This window comes from Mastacembelus armatus, chromosome 16 (genome assembly GCF_900324485.2).
Source record: "Mastacembelus armatus chromosome 16, fMasArm1.2, whole genome shotgun sequence".
NCBI lineage: Eukaryota > Metazoa > Chordata > Actinopteri > Synbranchiformes > Mastacembelidae > Mastacembelus > Mastacembelus armatus.
In genome coordinates this window covers 1179026-1196861 of record NC_046648.1, presented here as the reverse complement: position 1 = coordinate 1196861, position 17836 = coordinate 1179026, and the positions used below count along the sequence as shown (strand labels likewise).

Below are 17836 nucleotides of genomic sequence, written 5' to 3'. Positions count from 1 at the left end.
TCAGACAAAGACTACAAGACTGCATTCCCGTGGTGTATATTAATGTCATGCTCTCTCTACTCCTTTTATTTCCTCCATAACACTCTAGTTTGTTCCTCTCCACTTCTTTGCATGAAATCTCATCACCCACCACACTTCCTTGCTCTTCTTTGAATGTCTTCAGGCACGTATGCCCAGCAGGCCTTCAGGTCTGAACCCAAGAACCACACTGTGCTGCAAGGAGCCACAGTTCTGTTGAAGTGCGAAGTTCTGCGGGCCTCAGGGACAGTGCAGTGGGTGAAAGATGGCCTCCTCCTGGGACCCCAGCGAAGCCTGCCAGGCTTTCCACGCTACAGCATGATTGGAAAACCCAACACAGGTAAACGGGGATACTCACAGAACATGGTTTATGATGTATTGTGCTTTAATCGGCCTATCCAATTCAAGTAAATGAAATTGTCTGATAAAAGCAACACTAAAAAGACACCAGAATTAGAAATCATAAATTGCCTATGGCTCAGTGACTCATGAAGTTTATGGGTTTGGCAAAGTTTAATAAAATCTCACAGATAAAATCAACTCATGGTCAAGGTTGAAGCTGAGGCACTGTCAGATATGAAAAGTGAACATAAGCTGTACCAGAGAAAATAACACCATTACATACTGTCACTATTAGATTAATATGCTTTATTTCCTTGCGACATATTGTTCATATGGTTTAAATTATAAAGTGTTGTCAATTCAGGAAGCAGCTTGATGTTGACTACTCTGAAAGTAAATGAGATGGTGTTGTTGCCATGGCTTTAAAGCGCTGCATTAACCCAACACAGACATTACAATAACTTTATGGCACACTAGTTCTCTATACAGGCAGCATCTGGGACTGAGGTGGTGATGAGATTGTCAACAGACGCTCACAGATCCCCCTCGCTGTCACTCACATGTAAAGACAAAAAAAATAAAATAAAAGAAAGAAAGAAATTAAAGCAACAGAGTGTCAGCAAATCAGTGAAATGTGGCAGGGAATAAAGCGTGTTGCAGAATCTGCACCACAGTCTATAAAAAGTAATAGCCAATTAGAAGGCAATCCCGAGTAAGAGAAGAGCATCTGTTCCCGATCAGCCCACAACTAGACAAGCCGCTCTTCACTGTTGCACAGTGTGGGAGACCACCAAAGACACATAAACCATGTGAGATGTATGGATGCCCATGCATTATCCATGTATATTGATGCCTGGTGTTTACGTAAAGAAAATGTTTGTCAGCTGAATAGTTGTCAGTCAGAACTACAGCAGGTGCGGGGTTAGAAAATGACCCTGCACAGACGCAAAATTTCAACAGTTAAAATCGAGGACACAAACATACAGACCACAAGACTGGCAGAGTCATGCAATCAGAAATAAAATACCTGTCAGTACAGGTACGCTTTCTCAAGAAAAGAAACTCCAGAGTGATGTACGCATTCACTTTGCACTGCACGGAAAGAGCAAAAGGTAACACTTGACTGCACTTTCACATTCCAGTTTTCACTGATTGTCACCATCAGTGGTGTTTATTGATGCCAAAAAAAAAACAAACCACGGAAATCACGGTCGCACAGAAGAGCCCAGCGTTGATTTCTACATATACTTACAGTAGATGTAGTAGTCTTAGTTTCTTCAAGCTGGAGCAATTATGTAAATGTGTATCGACATTTCTGGCATTTCGTGTGCAACAGCGAACATTGTAAAGACACAGGTAGAACAACCTGCTCAGGCACCGACACATTGAGCTCTTCTTAATTTATTTTCACTCATTGATCCACAAGGTGTAACTTAATTGCAGTAAATGACACAGGGCCATTCAATCAGGCAGTCAGAGAAAATTAAATTGTGAATGGACACACATGAAGACAGCGTTTTGACCTTGTCCTTTTGGTCATGACCCAAAGCTCATGACCATAGGTGAGAGTAAGAACGTAGATTGACTGGTAAATTTTTCACCACGATGGACCGGTACACCGACCGCATTACTGCTGCCGATGCCCTGATCCGTCTGTCAATCTAGCATTCCATCCTTCCCTCACTCGTGAACAAGACCCCAAGATACTTAAACTCCTCCACCTGAGGCAGGCTCTCTCCCCTGGCCTAAAGATGGCAAGCCACCTTTTTCCGATTGAGAACCATGGCCTCGGACTTGGAGGTTCACACTCGGTTCACACTTGCTTCACACTCGGTTGCAAACCGCCCCAACGCATGCTGGAGGTCCTGGCTCGATGGAGCCAATAAGACAACATCATCTGCAAAAAGCAGAGATGAAATGCTGTGGTCCCCGAACTGGACTCCCTCCGGCCCTTGGCTGTGCCTAGAAATTCTGTCCATAAAAATAATGAACAGAACCGGTGACAAAGGGCAGCCTTGCTGGAGTTCAACATGCACTGGGAACAGGTCTGACTTACAGCCGGCAATGCAAACAAAGCTCCTGCTCCGTTTGTACAGAGACCGGATAGCCCTCAGCATACTCCTGGAGCACCTCCCACAGGATGTTGCGAAGGACCCGGTCAAATGCCTTCTGTGGTCAACAAAGTACATGTGAACTGGTTGGGCAAACTCCCATGAACCATCGAGCACCCTTGAGAGGGTACAGAGCTGGTCCAGTGTTCCATGACCGGGACGAAAACCCCATTGTTCCTCCTGGATCCGAGGTTTGACCACCGGCCGGATCCTCCTCTCCAGCACCCTGGCATAGACCTTCCCAGGAAGGCTGAGGAGTGTGATCCCTCTGTAGTTGGAACACACCCTCTGGTTCCCCTTCTTAAAAAGAGGGACCACCACCCCAGTCTGCCAATCCAGGGGTACTGTCCCCGATTGCCACGCGATGTTGTACAGGTGTGTCAGCCATGACAGCCCATCTACATCCAGAGACTTGAGGTACTCGGGGCGGATCTCATCCACCCCCGGTGTTTTGGAGGCTGATCCATCCAAACTATCAAATATTTCTAAATTGGCAAATTATAGTCACATATAAATTTGATCTTAATCACATGCTGGTGCAAATGAGGCTGTTGTTAAATGTAATGAATCAGGTGTGTATAGGCTTTATATTGACCCAGGTATAATCAATTAGCCCTAAACATGTGACAAAATAAATTAGAGGGAACTATATTGATTATGCGTGCATAACTGAATATGAGGAACATTGTTGTCCTAGCTACTCTAGTTAGTTTTCTCTTTGCCTTTCTCCTTCTATTGGAGCTTATGTAACCATATATATTTTCAGCTTTAAGGCCAATGCACAGACGCTGAATTGCAGACGAGCAGATATACTCTGCTGCAGACATAATGGATATGTACAGTATATATACTGTATCCCACAATTTTGAAATAAATAGAGCAATAGACAAACAAGCAAATCACATTGCAACCATCCACCATCTCCCCTACCATAAATACACAACCTCGACAACCTGATTGCACTATTTGAGAGTAATTTCAGGAAAGACGAATATGATTAATAACATCAATGTCTCTCACTCTCTGCACTCAATGATAACTTAGATGTGGAAATTGCTTCTGGTTGGTGTTAATTATCTTGCCAGCTTATTTGACACATGCATTTTTAGGCCTGGGCGGTTGTCACACCAAGATACTATTTTGCACACGTTGGTAGGCTGAAAGCCAGAGAATCAGGAGCTGGAAAACCAACAGTGAACATCATCTAATCCCCACAGGTTATGGCAATGCATCAAACAATTCAAGCCCTGCTGGCATGCTAGACTATCAGAAGACAGATACAGAGAGAAGGACTCTGCCTGGCATCAATTAATAGACAGTTTATGCAGTCGGGCTTGTGAATCTTGGGTTGGATTTCATTCACCTTACTGGAAATTCATTCTGAAATAAAATCTCTCTGCTACGAGTACAGAAAAACCAATCGCATGTCAATTGAAATGCCTACAGCAGGAGGTTCTCAGCAAGTGAGATGTTTTCATTCTACACAAATAAGAAAAGAGTCTATTTATAACCAGTTCAAACACCCAAAGTCAGTAGTAAAGTATATTACCATATTACCGTATATTACCATACTGAATTGAAATGCCAGGCCTGTATTGTACAAATTGCCTTTATTGTTAATTTTCCCATTTCCCAAGTTGAAAATTGCCTATAATTCACACACACTGAAATCACCACAGATGAAAAATACACTGTACAACCAACAGTGAATTTTATACTCGGTGGAGAATGAACAAGAAAACTAAATGAATCCCTCCTCTTAGTAATTATTTTTATATATTTAGTGTGCACACCCTTATGACAACGTAATATGTCAGAAAATAATAAATCTCTAAATCTCTATTCCAGGACAGTATTATCTTCAAATTGAAAAGGCCCAACTGGAAGACGACGCCCTCTATCAATGTCAAGCCGGACGGTCTGAAAGCAGTCCAGCAGTCGTTTCCAATACAGCCTGGGTCAAAGTGTTAAGTGAGCATGTCCATGCAATATGTCAACATAACCATGTTTTTTTGTTCTTTTTTGACAGAATAGCAAAACAATGTATGTAATAAAGCACAGTGAGTATCCTCAGTACTCCAGTAACATATACGACCTCTTGACTGGCAATCAGCATATAAAGAGCTGTTTAATATTCATTCCTATTGATAAAGAGCTGTGATTTGCTAAAGATAAGGCAGCTTTGTTTGAAGCAGAGTCTACATTTAGCGTGTCCTTCATACGATAGGACCCCTTTAAACCACATTTGAAGCATGTATGAACCATGAAGAAAATCATAGGTTTTGTAACTTCTCAGACAATATTTATTTCTTTAAAAAGCACTATGCCATCTGCACATGTTCCAGTAGTTCATATCTTTACACAGCAGCTACACAATAGAAAGTATGAGTACAGCCTGGTGAGCCTCGGGGCGATTCGTGTCTCTCCCTTGCACAGGAATAAATTATAACGGAAGTGATTGAAAAGTTTCTCCTCAGACATGGACTGGAATAGATGTAATTGTGCAACTACATAGAGCACCTGTTGTCACTGTGTAACAACTGGTATCCCTCTCTCCTTATTCCTCCTGCTTGTGGGAGCAAACCCATATGTGGCAAGTAACGGGCTCTAAAAGAACCTTTCTTCTCCAGGCACAGTTCATTTACTTCCATCCCCCTCTGTTGCTCACTGCCACACCATTTCTCCCTCTCTCTCTCTCTCTCTCTCTCTCTCTCTCTTTCTCTCACTTTCAGGATTTTCCTTTGGTGACCTTTTTCCTTTTTTGTGAATAGGGGGGGTGGGAGTTTGGGGGTTGTCATGGCCTCATTCTCCTGTGGGAAGAAAGCAGGTTTTTTTGACATCAATGGGGCCAGTGGGAGGGATGTCGGGTGGTGTGGGATAGGAAGAGGTATAGAGCGTAGACATCTCCTTTGAATTGCTGCGTTCTGTTCTGCACTGCAGCCGTCTTATGTCCTGCAGCAACCCCACACCTGCAGCCACAGCAGGCTTGACTCCCACATTTGTTACCTCTGAGATGCCAAATGCACGTGCACACACATGCACAGAGCCAACACAATTGCCTGTGGCTTTGTCGAAAAGGCCAAAATGTGTGGGAATTTCTGTTCGTGTTGCATCAGGGATTGCTGGTATTTATACTTACCATTACTGAATCCTACTTCTGCCGCAGCTGGTGTTTTTGTTCAGCGTTTTGGGAGCACTTTCCAGCTGTTGACTGTTTCAGATGGACAGTTGCAGCTGTACTGCTGCAAAGGGCAAAGAGTGAAGCAGCTGACTTAAAAAGCATTCTGCCATCTTGGTCCTAAAGGGTCATTTGTTCCATCCCAGCAACTCAACTGATTCAAAATACGTGACTAATCTGGGGATGGATAATGAGCTGATGAATTTAATCTCCTGTTAGTGGTGAACTGGGACTGGAAACTGTGCATCCTTTTGAAGAGCACAGGCTCTGATGAGTTCCCTGCAGAATTCTCCATCACTGAACTACAGCTCCCAGGGCCCCACACCCCTGGTCAGTCAACCATGGCCATATCCCATCAAGCCCTGCATCAAATCAAACACTATAAACTCTTTATGAGGAGATACAGTGGAGAAGAGGGTGGAAATGCGAAAACAAAACAGAGATTGCTGGTCCTATAATTGGATTCTTGGGTCAGAGGGAATGGTATCATGACTGGCTAATTCAAGATGGCTCACCACAGGCAGTAAATAGCAGGAGGCAAAAATGTCAATAAGCCTTATCCATGGACTTACAAAGAGATGTTTTCAAGACATTTCCATTGGTGCAACATCGTTTCTGTGTGTTTTTGCCTTCCTGCGCAGCTTAGATATGGGATTACTGCAATAGGCAGATCAAGTGGCAGTGAGTAATCCATGACAATAACAACCTCTGCTCCCTCCGCTGAAACCCCCTCCTGTGCTAAAACTTACCCCGCACTCTGCCCGTCACATACCTGACACATCCTGTGTCTCAGTTTATACCATTAGCCTTAGCATTTAATCCTATTAATGAACAACGCTCTCGCTCACCGCATTGCATGGCTCTACAGATGCCTCCTGCAAATGTTCAAAACAATTTCTTGATGTGTTCTGGTTTAAGACTGTGTTACTCATTCAGTTGCCATAGTTGGGTCTTACAGAGATATGTGCATGTGTGTGTGTCGCCATGTGTGTAAGCTTGTTATCAGTGTTGGTTGGAGGTTAGAGGACATTTTAGGAACCAGGGCTATGGTGAGTTTTTTTGCAGTAGCTAATGAGTTTAGCATTTTGAAGAGTATATAATGAGCCTTCATTTTAGGATTCCCTGTTATAAATAATGGAACTACTTATAAACGGGGGCACAGGCAACATAGAACATGGTGACTTTATTCATCATTATTCTAGAAAAGTTCTGACAGATGCCCAAGACGTGCCCCCATCACAGGACGACGTGTTGTACATGTGCATATTACAGCACCCAGCTGATGTCGCAGTGCCAGGGTCTTCACAATCAGCAGCAGACATTTTTATGAGCAGTAAAATAAGATACCTGGGTATCATTAAGGTAGATGGACAGCTGAGGCACTTCAGACTTTGCATGCGAGTGAAATATGTTTTGTAAATCGTCACACGGGGGAAAGATGCTGACAAATAAGGACTGAACTGTAATAAATAGACTCAAAACATAAGGTAAGAGCGACATTAGGAGTGGGAGAGTGAGGTGCGGCGTATGGGTGCGTGAGGGGAGTTGGGAGTAGGGGAGGGGCTGGGTGGGAGGGTCTTATTTCTGTCCTAGACACCTGCTCCACTTCTCCCCCAGAACAGAAGAGAGGCTGATGGAGGGGGAGTGAGAGGAAGTGGAAAAACAGAGCACTGTTTCAGAGGCTTTCATTGCCAGAGATCACACACCTGAGACCTCCAGTGTGTATGTGAGTGTGAATGTGTGCGTGCATGTGTGTTTATGCAGAAAAGAAAGGAAAAAAAGAGCATCCTCCTGCGTGCACGTGCATAAACCCGATGAGTTGTTGTTGTGTCTGTCTGATGTTGAGAAGTCTGATATTCTGGTCTCCATTATTTCCTTAATTCTGCATAATAATCTTTTTAGAGACTGTTTTCTCCTCTGGGCCTCTTCCAGTATTTTCCAGAGAATCAGCTTGGTGTCACATGTTTAACTGTGCACACGCTGGCGCCTGTTTTTAGAATGAAATGAGACGAATGTTGCTCGTCTGACACGTTCACTCTCCTGTGTCAGTGTGTTTGTGTGTGCAAATCTCCATGCACTGTAGACTTGAGTGTGTGCATTTGTGTATGAATGAGAGAGAACGATAGGTGGAAAGTGCTGCCTATGCATATTGATGTGTGTCTACTAATCTGCTTCTTATCTGCCTTATCCATCCATCCATCTGTATTTGTCTAATGAAATGAATTTTGCGGCTCACAGTTTCTCGTCTGAACGGCAGGAGCAAGTCTTCCCTCGTCTGTCTATTTTTATGTTCATATATGTACCTTAATAAAAGACATAGAGCCAGACAGCGAGAGAAGGGTAGAGATGAAATAGAAAAGCCGGCAGGCAAGTAGGCAAAGACGCAGCAGAAAGAGTTAATCAAGAGAACAGCGTGGTTGCTCTCTGTTGTTTGATCCGAGTGCATGTCTAGTAAATTAGAAAGAATTCGTGTGCTGTTGTCGGCCACATGGGTTATCAAAATTGTACAAATATATATGTGACTGAGCTCGTGCTGACTGGGCTGACTGGGTCACATGATTTGCCTGAGTGGATGTGATGGATGAAATGCTGTAATTCCCAGTCTGTGCTGGAACACACCTTCCCCCACACTTCTGCAGTTTAACTGCAGTGGTCAAGAAGGATAGGGAAGAGGGTGGGGGGGCATGGGTTGCTAGAGCGGAGTGATGGAGCGAATGATAGATAAGAGGAATAGGCCAGCAAGGAAAAAGATGAGATACCTGCCTGCCTCATTTGTGAACATATCATTACTCTTATTTTAGGATTTGTTAGGCTGCCAGACACTCCTCGAGCACAACAAGTGATGCTTCTGTGTGAATCATGTGGGCCTGAGTAGATTGAGAGTGCAGGGGCTGTCAATAGATGCAGGGCCCAGTCATCTTCTTGGGGAAGATCGGGGGGGGGATAAACAAATGCATCTCATTATTGCAGCGTGAGCCTCTGCAGTGCTCTGGGTAACTCATCACAGTCCACACAGATTCAATTGCTTCTTTTAAATCAGTTTGAAGCTGCAGCCACATCTCATCTGTCTCAATAGCAGACTAGAGCCCATGGGCAGCTCTGCACACAGCAACAGCTCCTCCTAGTGGCCAGGAATTGGTCTTAAATGCCACTATAAAGACAGTGGAGAGAAACTTAAAGACTGGCTGCTTGTGGTCCTGCTTGTTTACCCACACGTTAGCACACAGTGGATTTAAACCAGACACAGCCATCTTCCTGCACCTCTTCTCCTCTGCACTGTCTCAGCCAGTGTCTGTTTCCCAGTCCTGCCTGTGAATTCAGTCTGCATGAATGAACTGATAGTCTTGATAAAGAGCGGTTCACAGCTACGCAGACTTCTTTTTGATGAATGCTCGGTGACAGATTTCTCAGTTTACTGCTAAGCAATTTGGGTCACTTGTGTTAAAAGCTACTATATGCTGTTTTTTCCTGGAGTTCCTGGTTTATGGTCAGATAAAAGGCTTTGCAGTCCAGAACAGTGGAGATGTGAAGACTGCTTTGATCAGTCCAGAAAGCGCATATTTAGCTTGGGGGTGATCTGAGGAGAGAAGGCTTCGGTGTTTGCTGTGATAGATTAGCAGTGGATTGGTTTCATCATTATTTCATGTCTGTATTCTCTCCTTGTCCACAATTTGTATTCTAACTCAACAGGACGTCAAACCGCGCTGAGACGAATCACTCAAAAGCTGACAGTGTGACTTTCCAGTCACTCCCAAAAGCTACAAGTGCTTATTATCATCTCATTGCATTAGCTAATATTCATCCGAGACAGCAGCAGCTCCACTAACCCTAAATTAATGTGATGAATATCAAGTTACAGAAGTGACAAATATATGAATCATGAGCTGTGGGTTCTTTCATACAGTTCCTCCATCCAAGCCATATTTTGAGGTGGACATGACAGCAGCCTGGGAGGCAGGCAGGACATACACCGTCACCTGTGTTGCTCCTGATGCAAAGCCTGCAGCTAAAATCACACTTTATAAAGGTGAGTCACCCTTTCAATTGCACTTGACAGAGATGGTCAGCCTGACAGGCTGGAGCAAAGGGCAACAGTCTTTTGGATACTCTACATATTGAAATCGTAATAGGTCGCAGCCTGAATATTTAAATCACAACTTTGCTGAGGATAAAATACAAATTCAGGAAAAATTTCTTATTTCATAGTCTTCGAAAAGTAGAGTTGAAAGGAGCAGACTGTGTGGGTGGAAATAGCCTGAACATTTGAATTTCCAATTTCCACTGACTTTAAAATTTCATGTACAGTGGATGTATAACAGGTTCCTGGGTGTTTGCAAAAGCAACTGCAATTTCCCATTTTTCTGCTTTTACCTCCTGCTCCTCTGTCACAGTGATTACAGCGTACAGTCCTGAGACAGAGAGAGATAGAGGGCTGTTCTGTTGTTGTCTTGTTGCTGTGAATTTGTCTTTTTCTCTTATTAAAACATAAATCTTTGTTGTATTGAATAAGATGTAAATGGTTTAGTCTTTTTTTTTTTTTATTGCCACGCTGAGATTTAAACCTATAGACATGTTAAGTCAGTGGTACATACTGTTTTTCTACCACACTCACGTTCACATATTTGTCATGTTTTGTTATTTACCGTTGTGTGAGAATAACTGTCTCCGCTTCACATCAACAAACTTACACATGGTATTCTCTCTTTTTGTGCATCCCCCCCCCCAACCCGTACTGTGGTTTGTAGATGGAGTCGAGCTGACAGGTGCAGCGTCTTTCACCATGTCTGGCTCAAAGGATAAGCTCCTGAACACGCGTGCTGAAGTAACGTATGTGTTCGTTCGCCTGCCAGACTCATTCCCCTCACCGATCTGCTCAATCCCTCCAACTTTGTCTCTGTTTTTTTTGTTGTTTCCCTTGTTTTAGCCCCACTCTTATTTCCTCCTTCTGTCTTAGTGAGCACAATGAATTTCTGCACACAGCAAACTGTTACTTGGCACTGTGCGATTGAATTAGCTTCTGTCAAATGCACAAAATTGCATTGCAGCAGCGAGACAGATCCAACGCGCGCCAGTTTGCCAGGTGCCTATACATTAAACAGCGCCATAGATTACTTTAATCCTGCTTGTCTCCTCTGTGTCAAAGATAATAAGCTCTTGTCATATCCTGAGATAACATTGGTACTGAGGAGCTGCAGCGTTGTGAAGCTCCACTGCAGAACAGCCGAGGTCTTAGACAATATTGATGCTCCCTCCTCATATTCACACTGAGCGTGCACAGCAGTAGGCCATGTGTGATTGTTACGGTTGACACTGTACTGTAATTTGATATGATATGATATAAACTGATAAAGTAAACAAGGCTCAGAATATATTCGCTGTACTGCAGGAACTCGTGGATGTAGTATGTACATCACAAAGTGCATTTTTAAATGTATTTTATGGTTCTTGCAAGTGGCCAGACAGGGAAGAGGAAAATTACTAAGCATATTTGCTAAAGTACTCTACAAAAGGATAAACCTGAAGTACTTTTACTTTATTTATTTCTATTTCCTGCTGCTTCTTCTTTAATACATTTCAGATGTAAACACAGTCTTATATTCTCCACTACACTCACCCATCAGCTTGGAGTTGTCAGGTTGTTAAATAATATCAATATAAATACACTCAGCAAAACAAAAACTAGAGAAAAGGTCAGAAAAACATCTGCAAATTTGTGTAGCAGAACTTTTTCTCCTTTTCCTACCCCATTAGTCTTCATAACTCCAGATTTATCTTCTGACCCTTGGGGAGTCCCAGTGCTTATATTATTAAGCATTGGACTAAATCTAACTGTATATGAAGCAGTTAAAACTAGCTTGACCTCGAATAACTACATCAGTAAAATGGTGCCTACACACTGATGCATCATTAAGTTACTCTAGTAGGATTTTGACTGCAGGACAAGTTGTACTTTTAATGGAATATATTTACATCTGTAGCTCAGGAGGTACAGCCAGTCGGCCATGAACCAAAGGGTTGGTGGTTTGATCCCTGGCTTCTCTAGTCCACATGTCGAAGTGTCCTTGGGCAAGACACTGAACCCCAATTTGTCTGATGTCAGTGTGTCAGTGTGTGTGTGTGATTGGACAAATAGTGTAAAAGCACTTGGAGTGTACTCCGAGTGTAGGAAAGAGCATTATGGCAGGTGTAAGACCATTTATTAGCGATTCTGTTTATTCAAAGGATGTGAACACTTCTTTAGTACTTTGTATGAGTCCATGTGCTCTGTCTTTACGCCACATCGTTTCTTGTCTTTCTGTTACCTCTCAGAGTCACCGCTCTGAGCTCAGACAATGGGAGGCAGCTGGTGTGTCACGCCAAGAGCCCGGCCCCTTTTCGGCTGGTGGAGACCACGCTGACCATGAACGTGCACTGTGAGTGTCTCAACCTGTCTGGAAACTGACAGTCAACACCCCCTCTCATTCAAAGAAAGAAAAAAAAAAAAACACACCCGACCACACAGGAGCCCGATGTCAGGGAGGCCCTGGGGTAATCCGGCCTCGTGCACTCAGTCTGTGTTGGTGGTCCACGGAGAGACATTCAACCCGAAGTCAAATTCACACCTACTTCAAGACAACATGAGTGTTGCTGCCTCCACTTCACAAGACTGCCCCCGGTGGGCAGAGAGTGATATGCCCAAAGCATGAGACTGTTTTCTTATAAAATCCCCACAGCAGTGGCTGGAAAATCATAAAACCATCATCTGCTATGGAATTTGAATCACTTTAGTTTAGATCTTAGGTATTTACACCTTTAGTCTTTAGTACGTTAACCAATACATGATGAATTTTATCAGTGAGGCTTTGAATACAATAACTAATACAGGCCACCATAGTTAATAATAATGAATCCTACAAAACTAACCCAGCAACTTTTGTGCTCATCAGCTCAAATTAAATTTAGAACCCACTGGGGCAAAAGGGAATGCAGTTTCTGCTGCTTTTTCTTTCATGTTACCATCACAAACTGCATGACGGCGTATAATGAAATTGCTGCTGCGGCACACAGAAGTGAGTTGACACATATGCTGTCTCTGTTTTTCATTGCATTTGGCATTCCCTTTTCCTCTTATTTGCCAAGGCCACAATAAAAGCTATTATAGTTGAATGCACAAAGAGTGTGTCACTGTTTGCTACAGTAGCTATTCATTTTTTATTTTTTACTGTGTTGATCAGTTGGAGTAATTGATTGTTTAGGCCCAAGAGTCTACTCACCAGCTTCTCCCAAGACTAAATCAAGCAGTTGATTAAAGTGGAACAGGGCAGCTCACTCCTTCAGCAGCCGGCGCGTCCTACACCGCTGCTGCCGTATTATCCACAGGCTGCCCAGACACCTTAATGTTGTCTCTGTCTATGCACGTCCACTTTAGGCGCCTCTGCTGCTGTTGGGACAATCACCAGTGACGGTGAACACTCCTCCCTGCCTGCCTATCACTTCCCCTCTGTATTAAAGTATATGGGCTCTGTGCTGAGTGCTAATGTTGCAAAATCTGGGACCACCGCTGCAGCCTTACTCAGCATGCCGGCCCATCAAACCAGCGCAGTGGCCATTTTCAGCCAACCAGATTGTTAGCAAGGTGCCAATTTGTCACACGGGCTCAGGGTCGGCAGCCTACTCTCTGAAACTGATTGCAGCAATAACAAAGGCCCGTCCTCCTCTAATTTATTTTACTGCATATATTTTATTCAAGGAGCTGTAATTTATTCATATTTCACGTTGCCTTATTACTGTTTGAACATCTGTTATTTTGCTTTATGGACTGGATCCAGCTCACTGCTCCCTTAATACTTAATGCTTTCATCATATCTGGACCTTTTATCCCACAGTCATGTTGAACGTGCCCAATTTATTGGCCCTGTCTCAACAAATAGGGATCCTACCTAGTCAATTGCCAAGAGTGTTCTCATCACAGTGCAGTTTCTTTTTTATGTTATCATGTTGGTCGAATAGAATCCCTCCGCCCCCCTGTCCCCAAATTACTGCACTTCTTTTCTTCTTTCACCTTCTTTCTTGAGTTTTCAATTGCCCTCTGTGCCATCAAGTCCTTTTTTATTTTTGTCTCCTGTTCCCTGACAGTTCCCCCTCAGCCTCCAGTTATTATGGGTCTGGAGAGAGAGGAAGTTAAAGCTGGGAGAATGCTCGTGTTGGAGTGTGTATCATATGGTGGAAACCCCCTAGCCACTCTCCACTGGACCAAGGTAAATCTTCACCACCATCTGTTAAGGATGCTTTGTAGCGCGCAGTCACACTGGCAAAATGAGCCATTTTAGCTGAAAAATTTGCAGTTTAGGTTTCCCATTTTTAGTAGCTTCTGTATTTCACTGAATCAAACATGTTCTTGGTGCTGCTTGTTGGAGCTTTGTCTGTGTGTGTGTGTGTGTGTGTCAGAATGGAGAGATTCTGTCCACAACTTGGGAAGAGGACGTTGTGGTGCAGAAGTCCAGCAGTGTCCTGAAGATGAAGCCCACCCCTGCTGATAATCAGGCAGTGCTGTGCTGTGAAAGCGTCAACCTGGTGTCTTTACAGCCTCTTTCTATCAGCCGCACAATCACTGTGCTCTGTGAGTGAACATGATGCTTAATATAGTGCACGTCACTGAGGTGTGCGCACACACACACACACACACACACACACACTTACACACATAAAGCCCTGGCAGACTTTTAGTAATGGATTATTAAGGATATGGACATGAGGCAGAAGAATATAATAAGAGTCTTACCTCCAAAACCAACTCTTTTGCTGTCCCAGCATAAATTCTAATGCTAATATCATTAATGAAACTAATGGTTATTATAACTGCAGCCCATATTGCCGACTGCCTCTAGATTAGTATCACTCCATGCTCTTTCATAGCTGCTACACTAATTTAGCTGAATTGCTTCAGTGCACAATCCTGAGGCAGTGAAGCCTACACTTTGTGCGACAGTAACGCCCATGGTTAATAGATTATACTCTTCTCTCCGAATATAAAATGTTTGTTTCAGCAACAATAAAACAAATACAGAATTAATATTCAGCAGCCTTGGCACATCGAGTCTAACACTAGCCTGATTTCCACTACAGAGGCATACAGCGTAAGTCAGAGCATGAAATGCTACGTGATTGATGTAGCTATTTTATGTAAATATGATTTGAATTAGAATCGGCCGTCGCAGAAATTTCATGACCATGCTGTGTCAAGGTGGCTGAAGTTATTTTAGTGCTCCTCCTTTCCTCATCAAGCCCCAAAAGGCCCTGATGCCATGCCTCCCAGTCATCCATTTATGGATGTTGAAAATGAGCGGCTGACTGCCTGACTGCGCTCTAGGCAGTGGCAGAAGCTGGAGGGCAGAGTTAAGTTTCAGGGGTGTAATATGAATATGCCTCTTTTACCATATAGCACCATGATTTTAATAATCTTTGTGTGTGACATGCACAAATGCATCGCGCTCCGTGTCTCATGTGGGAAAGACGCACATACATGTAGGATTCACATACATGGCACCTCTTTCTCCATGTCTCCCAGCTCCGTCCCCAGCCCCTTTATTCCCACAAAGGCTTTATGCAGCTGCATCACTTTGCCTGCAGCTATTGTACCCTGTCTCCCCCTGTGGTTAAAACGAAGCAGACTTTAGAAACCACATTGAAAAACCTCCTGAGAAAACAAGTTGCCACTCAAAGTGATTTTCTCTCTCACCCTTGATGCAGCTCAATGTTTCACATCCAAAAATAGTCGAGCTGCTACTGTGATCAGAATTCGTAGCTGTTCAATGTGCTATTCATGGGGAGATATTTTTACTGACTTGTCTTTGTATGTTCGCCTATGTCTGCGTGCGTGTACTTCAGTTGAGCCAGCACAGGTGATTCTGTCGGGCTCATTCACAGCCGTTGAAGGAGAGGAGTTGTATCTGAGCTGCTTCGCCGCCTCCAGTAATCCCCCTGTCCAGATTCGCTGGTGGCTGGGCTACAAGGAGCTCAACACCACTGTTGTCGCTATGGAAGAGGTGGGACTGCACGATCTGCACGAAACTGAAGTCTTTCTCTCTGAGCTGGTAGACGAAATAACAACAACACTGAGACAAGACAGTGTACACACTGGGTTATAATTGCTGATCATGCTGGTTCGTACAAAGAGAATACTAAAAAGGGGAATGTTTGTTTTGTTGTGAACACAAGGCGAAAGGCATGAAAAATCATTTGTAAAAGCATTGCCCTTCTATCCACGCTGCCTTCAGGGTACCAACAAAAAGTTACTAAAATGAAATTTGACCTCACGTGAACCTTTAAAGATAAAGGACAATGTTATGAACATGAGCAGTTTCTGAATAGGCCTGCTGCAGCTTCTCCAGATAAATCGGTGGCTGATTCCCAAAGGAGGATTCTGCAGCTCTTCTCCTTTTTTGTGTATGTTAATAAGATCAAAGTGAATAAAAGCTGACACAGAAGATGAGCATTATTAAACAAGCTCTTTATTCATCTGGCAGCAGCATTTTCATTTGATCTTGCACCAGGCACTCAGTGTGCTGTGTGTGAGCTTTAATGCATCTGAAACAGTGTGAGGTTAATGAAGACTGACGCTCTTGTCCAGTGTCTTTGTTAGTCTTTCTGACTGTGGCTTTTACAGTAATCACCACAATAATGGCTTTAATAACCAGATGTGCTGCATAGGCATGACCAATGTCAGGCAGGTGCAAAATTACACTTTGCTCAACAGTGTGCAAAGCAGGAGAGTCAGATGAATATGGTTATTTATCACAGACATGCACAACATCGGTTATAACAGCAGCTAATTTGCCATCTGTATTCTCAGGACAAGCCGATATGGGCTGTCTTTCCTCTCAGATTTTTATTTTCCTCTCTCTTCTAAGAGGCCAATGCTGTCTCTTCCCCAGATGAAAGTGTCTTGTCTGTCTACAGGGAGACAACGGTGGGATGATGACCCTGTCCAACACGACCCACCAGGTCTCCAGAGAGGACGATGGCCTGAAGCTCACCTGTGAGGCCTTTAATAAAGGCACACACTTCTCCAAGACGCAGACGATGAAACTTAGTGTCTATTGTGAGTGTGGTTTTTTAAAAACGATTTGGTAAACATTACCAACATAGCAAAATCACCAAGACGAAGGACGACGCTTTAATTTGGTACTTTTTAAAAAAATATCTTATCAAGAACACATAAATCTGGAATGGTTCAGAAAAGGTCAATTCTAAATACAACTCCAAATGTCACAAACCACAGAAAAGTGCTTGAAGAATATACACTATAACTATTTTCCAAGCCTCCTGTGTTAGGTTTGTGTTAAAGGTGTTTTTAATTACAGTTTTTCTAAATTGCCAGATTTAAAAGATTTTGTTGGTGCTTTTTTTCTTTTTTTTACCAGACCCCCCTCAAAAGGTATGGATCGATGCTCCTCATCAAGACGTCCCCCTTCAGGCAGGGACCAAAGTCCATCTCACCTGCTTCTCCACTGGAGGGAATCCTAGTGGGAAGCTAACCTGGTTCAAGGTTAGTCTGTATATGCACATCTGTCTATATATGCACATCTGCTCTGTCTACTGTGCACACCTTTTTGCATGTAGTAGCGCCCCCTATTGTTTTAGAACGGAAGGGCAGTGACCGATGCACTGATGCAGACGTCTTTCGAACGGGGTGTGGCTCGAGAACTGGTTCTGGGCCTGACGCCGAGTGACAACACGGCCACCTACCGTTGTGATGCCACAAACGAGGCAAAGAAGACCATCTCTGCCCACACTAAGCTCACGGTTCACTGTGAGTTGGAATAATACATAATAAACACAGCCTGACCTTTGTTCCACTTTAACTCAACAGTCAACAGAAAAGCACATTAGGGGATGAACAGATTCAAAGTAGTTATCGTTTCCCTACTTTTCCTACATTTTTTTTCTTGTGCACCCGATGGTTCTCCAGTTACAGCAATAAGTATGAAGATCACGGCCGCAAAGGAGGAGCTTCGTCAGGGCGAGGTGCTAACTCTGGAGTGCCAGGCTGGAAGTAGTAACCCTAAAGCCAACATCTCTTGGAGTCTAGGAGGAGTCAGGTTTGGCAAGACCGGAGATGGAAAGGCCCATGCAAATGACAATGACACAAATGAAATAGCTAATTCAGTGTCAGAATGAATATTAATAACTGTAGTATAATACCTTT

The 17836-nt window shown here is 43.5% G+C and overlaps 1 protein-coding gene across 4 annotated transcripts in view; it reads left to right on the top strand.

Moving 5' to 3' along the window:
* Positions 1-17836, top strand: part of nphs1 (NPHS1 adhesion molecule, nephrin) — a 37061-nt gene that overhangs the window by 5594 nt on the left and 13631 nt on the right. For all 4 annotated transcript variants that reach the window (XR_003294886.1, XM_033325625.1, XM_026294190.1 and 1 more), the window contains exons 4-15: positions 164-358; positions 4320-4442; positions 9554-9676; positions 10395-10476; positions 11959-12062; positions 13765-13886; positions 14077-14248; positions 15517-15674; positions 16588-16729; positions 17052-17176; positions 17272-17440; positions 17600-17729. Coding sequence is in view for 3 of the 4 variants with exons in the window: in XM_033325625.1 (XP_033181516.1) it covers positions 164-358; positions 4320-4442; positions 9554-9676; positions 10395-10476; positions 11959-12062; positions 13765-13886; positions 14077-14248; positions 15517-15674; positions 16588-16729; positions 17052-17176; positions 17272-17440; positions 17600-17729 (1645 nt within the window). In the remaining variant the exon portion in view is untranslated. The remainder of the gene's footprint in view (positions 1-163; positions 359-4319; positions 4443-9553; positions 9677-10394; positions 10477-11958; positions 12063-13764; positions 13887-14076; positions 14249-15516; positions 15675-16587; positions 16730-17051; positions 17177-17271; positions 17441-17599; positions 17730-17836) is intronic.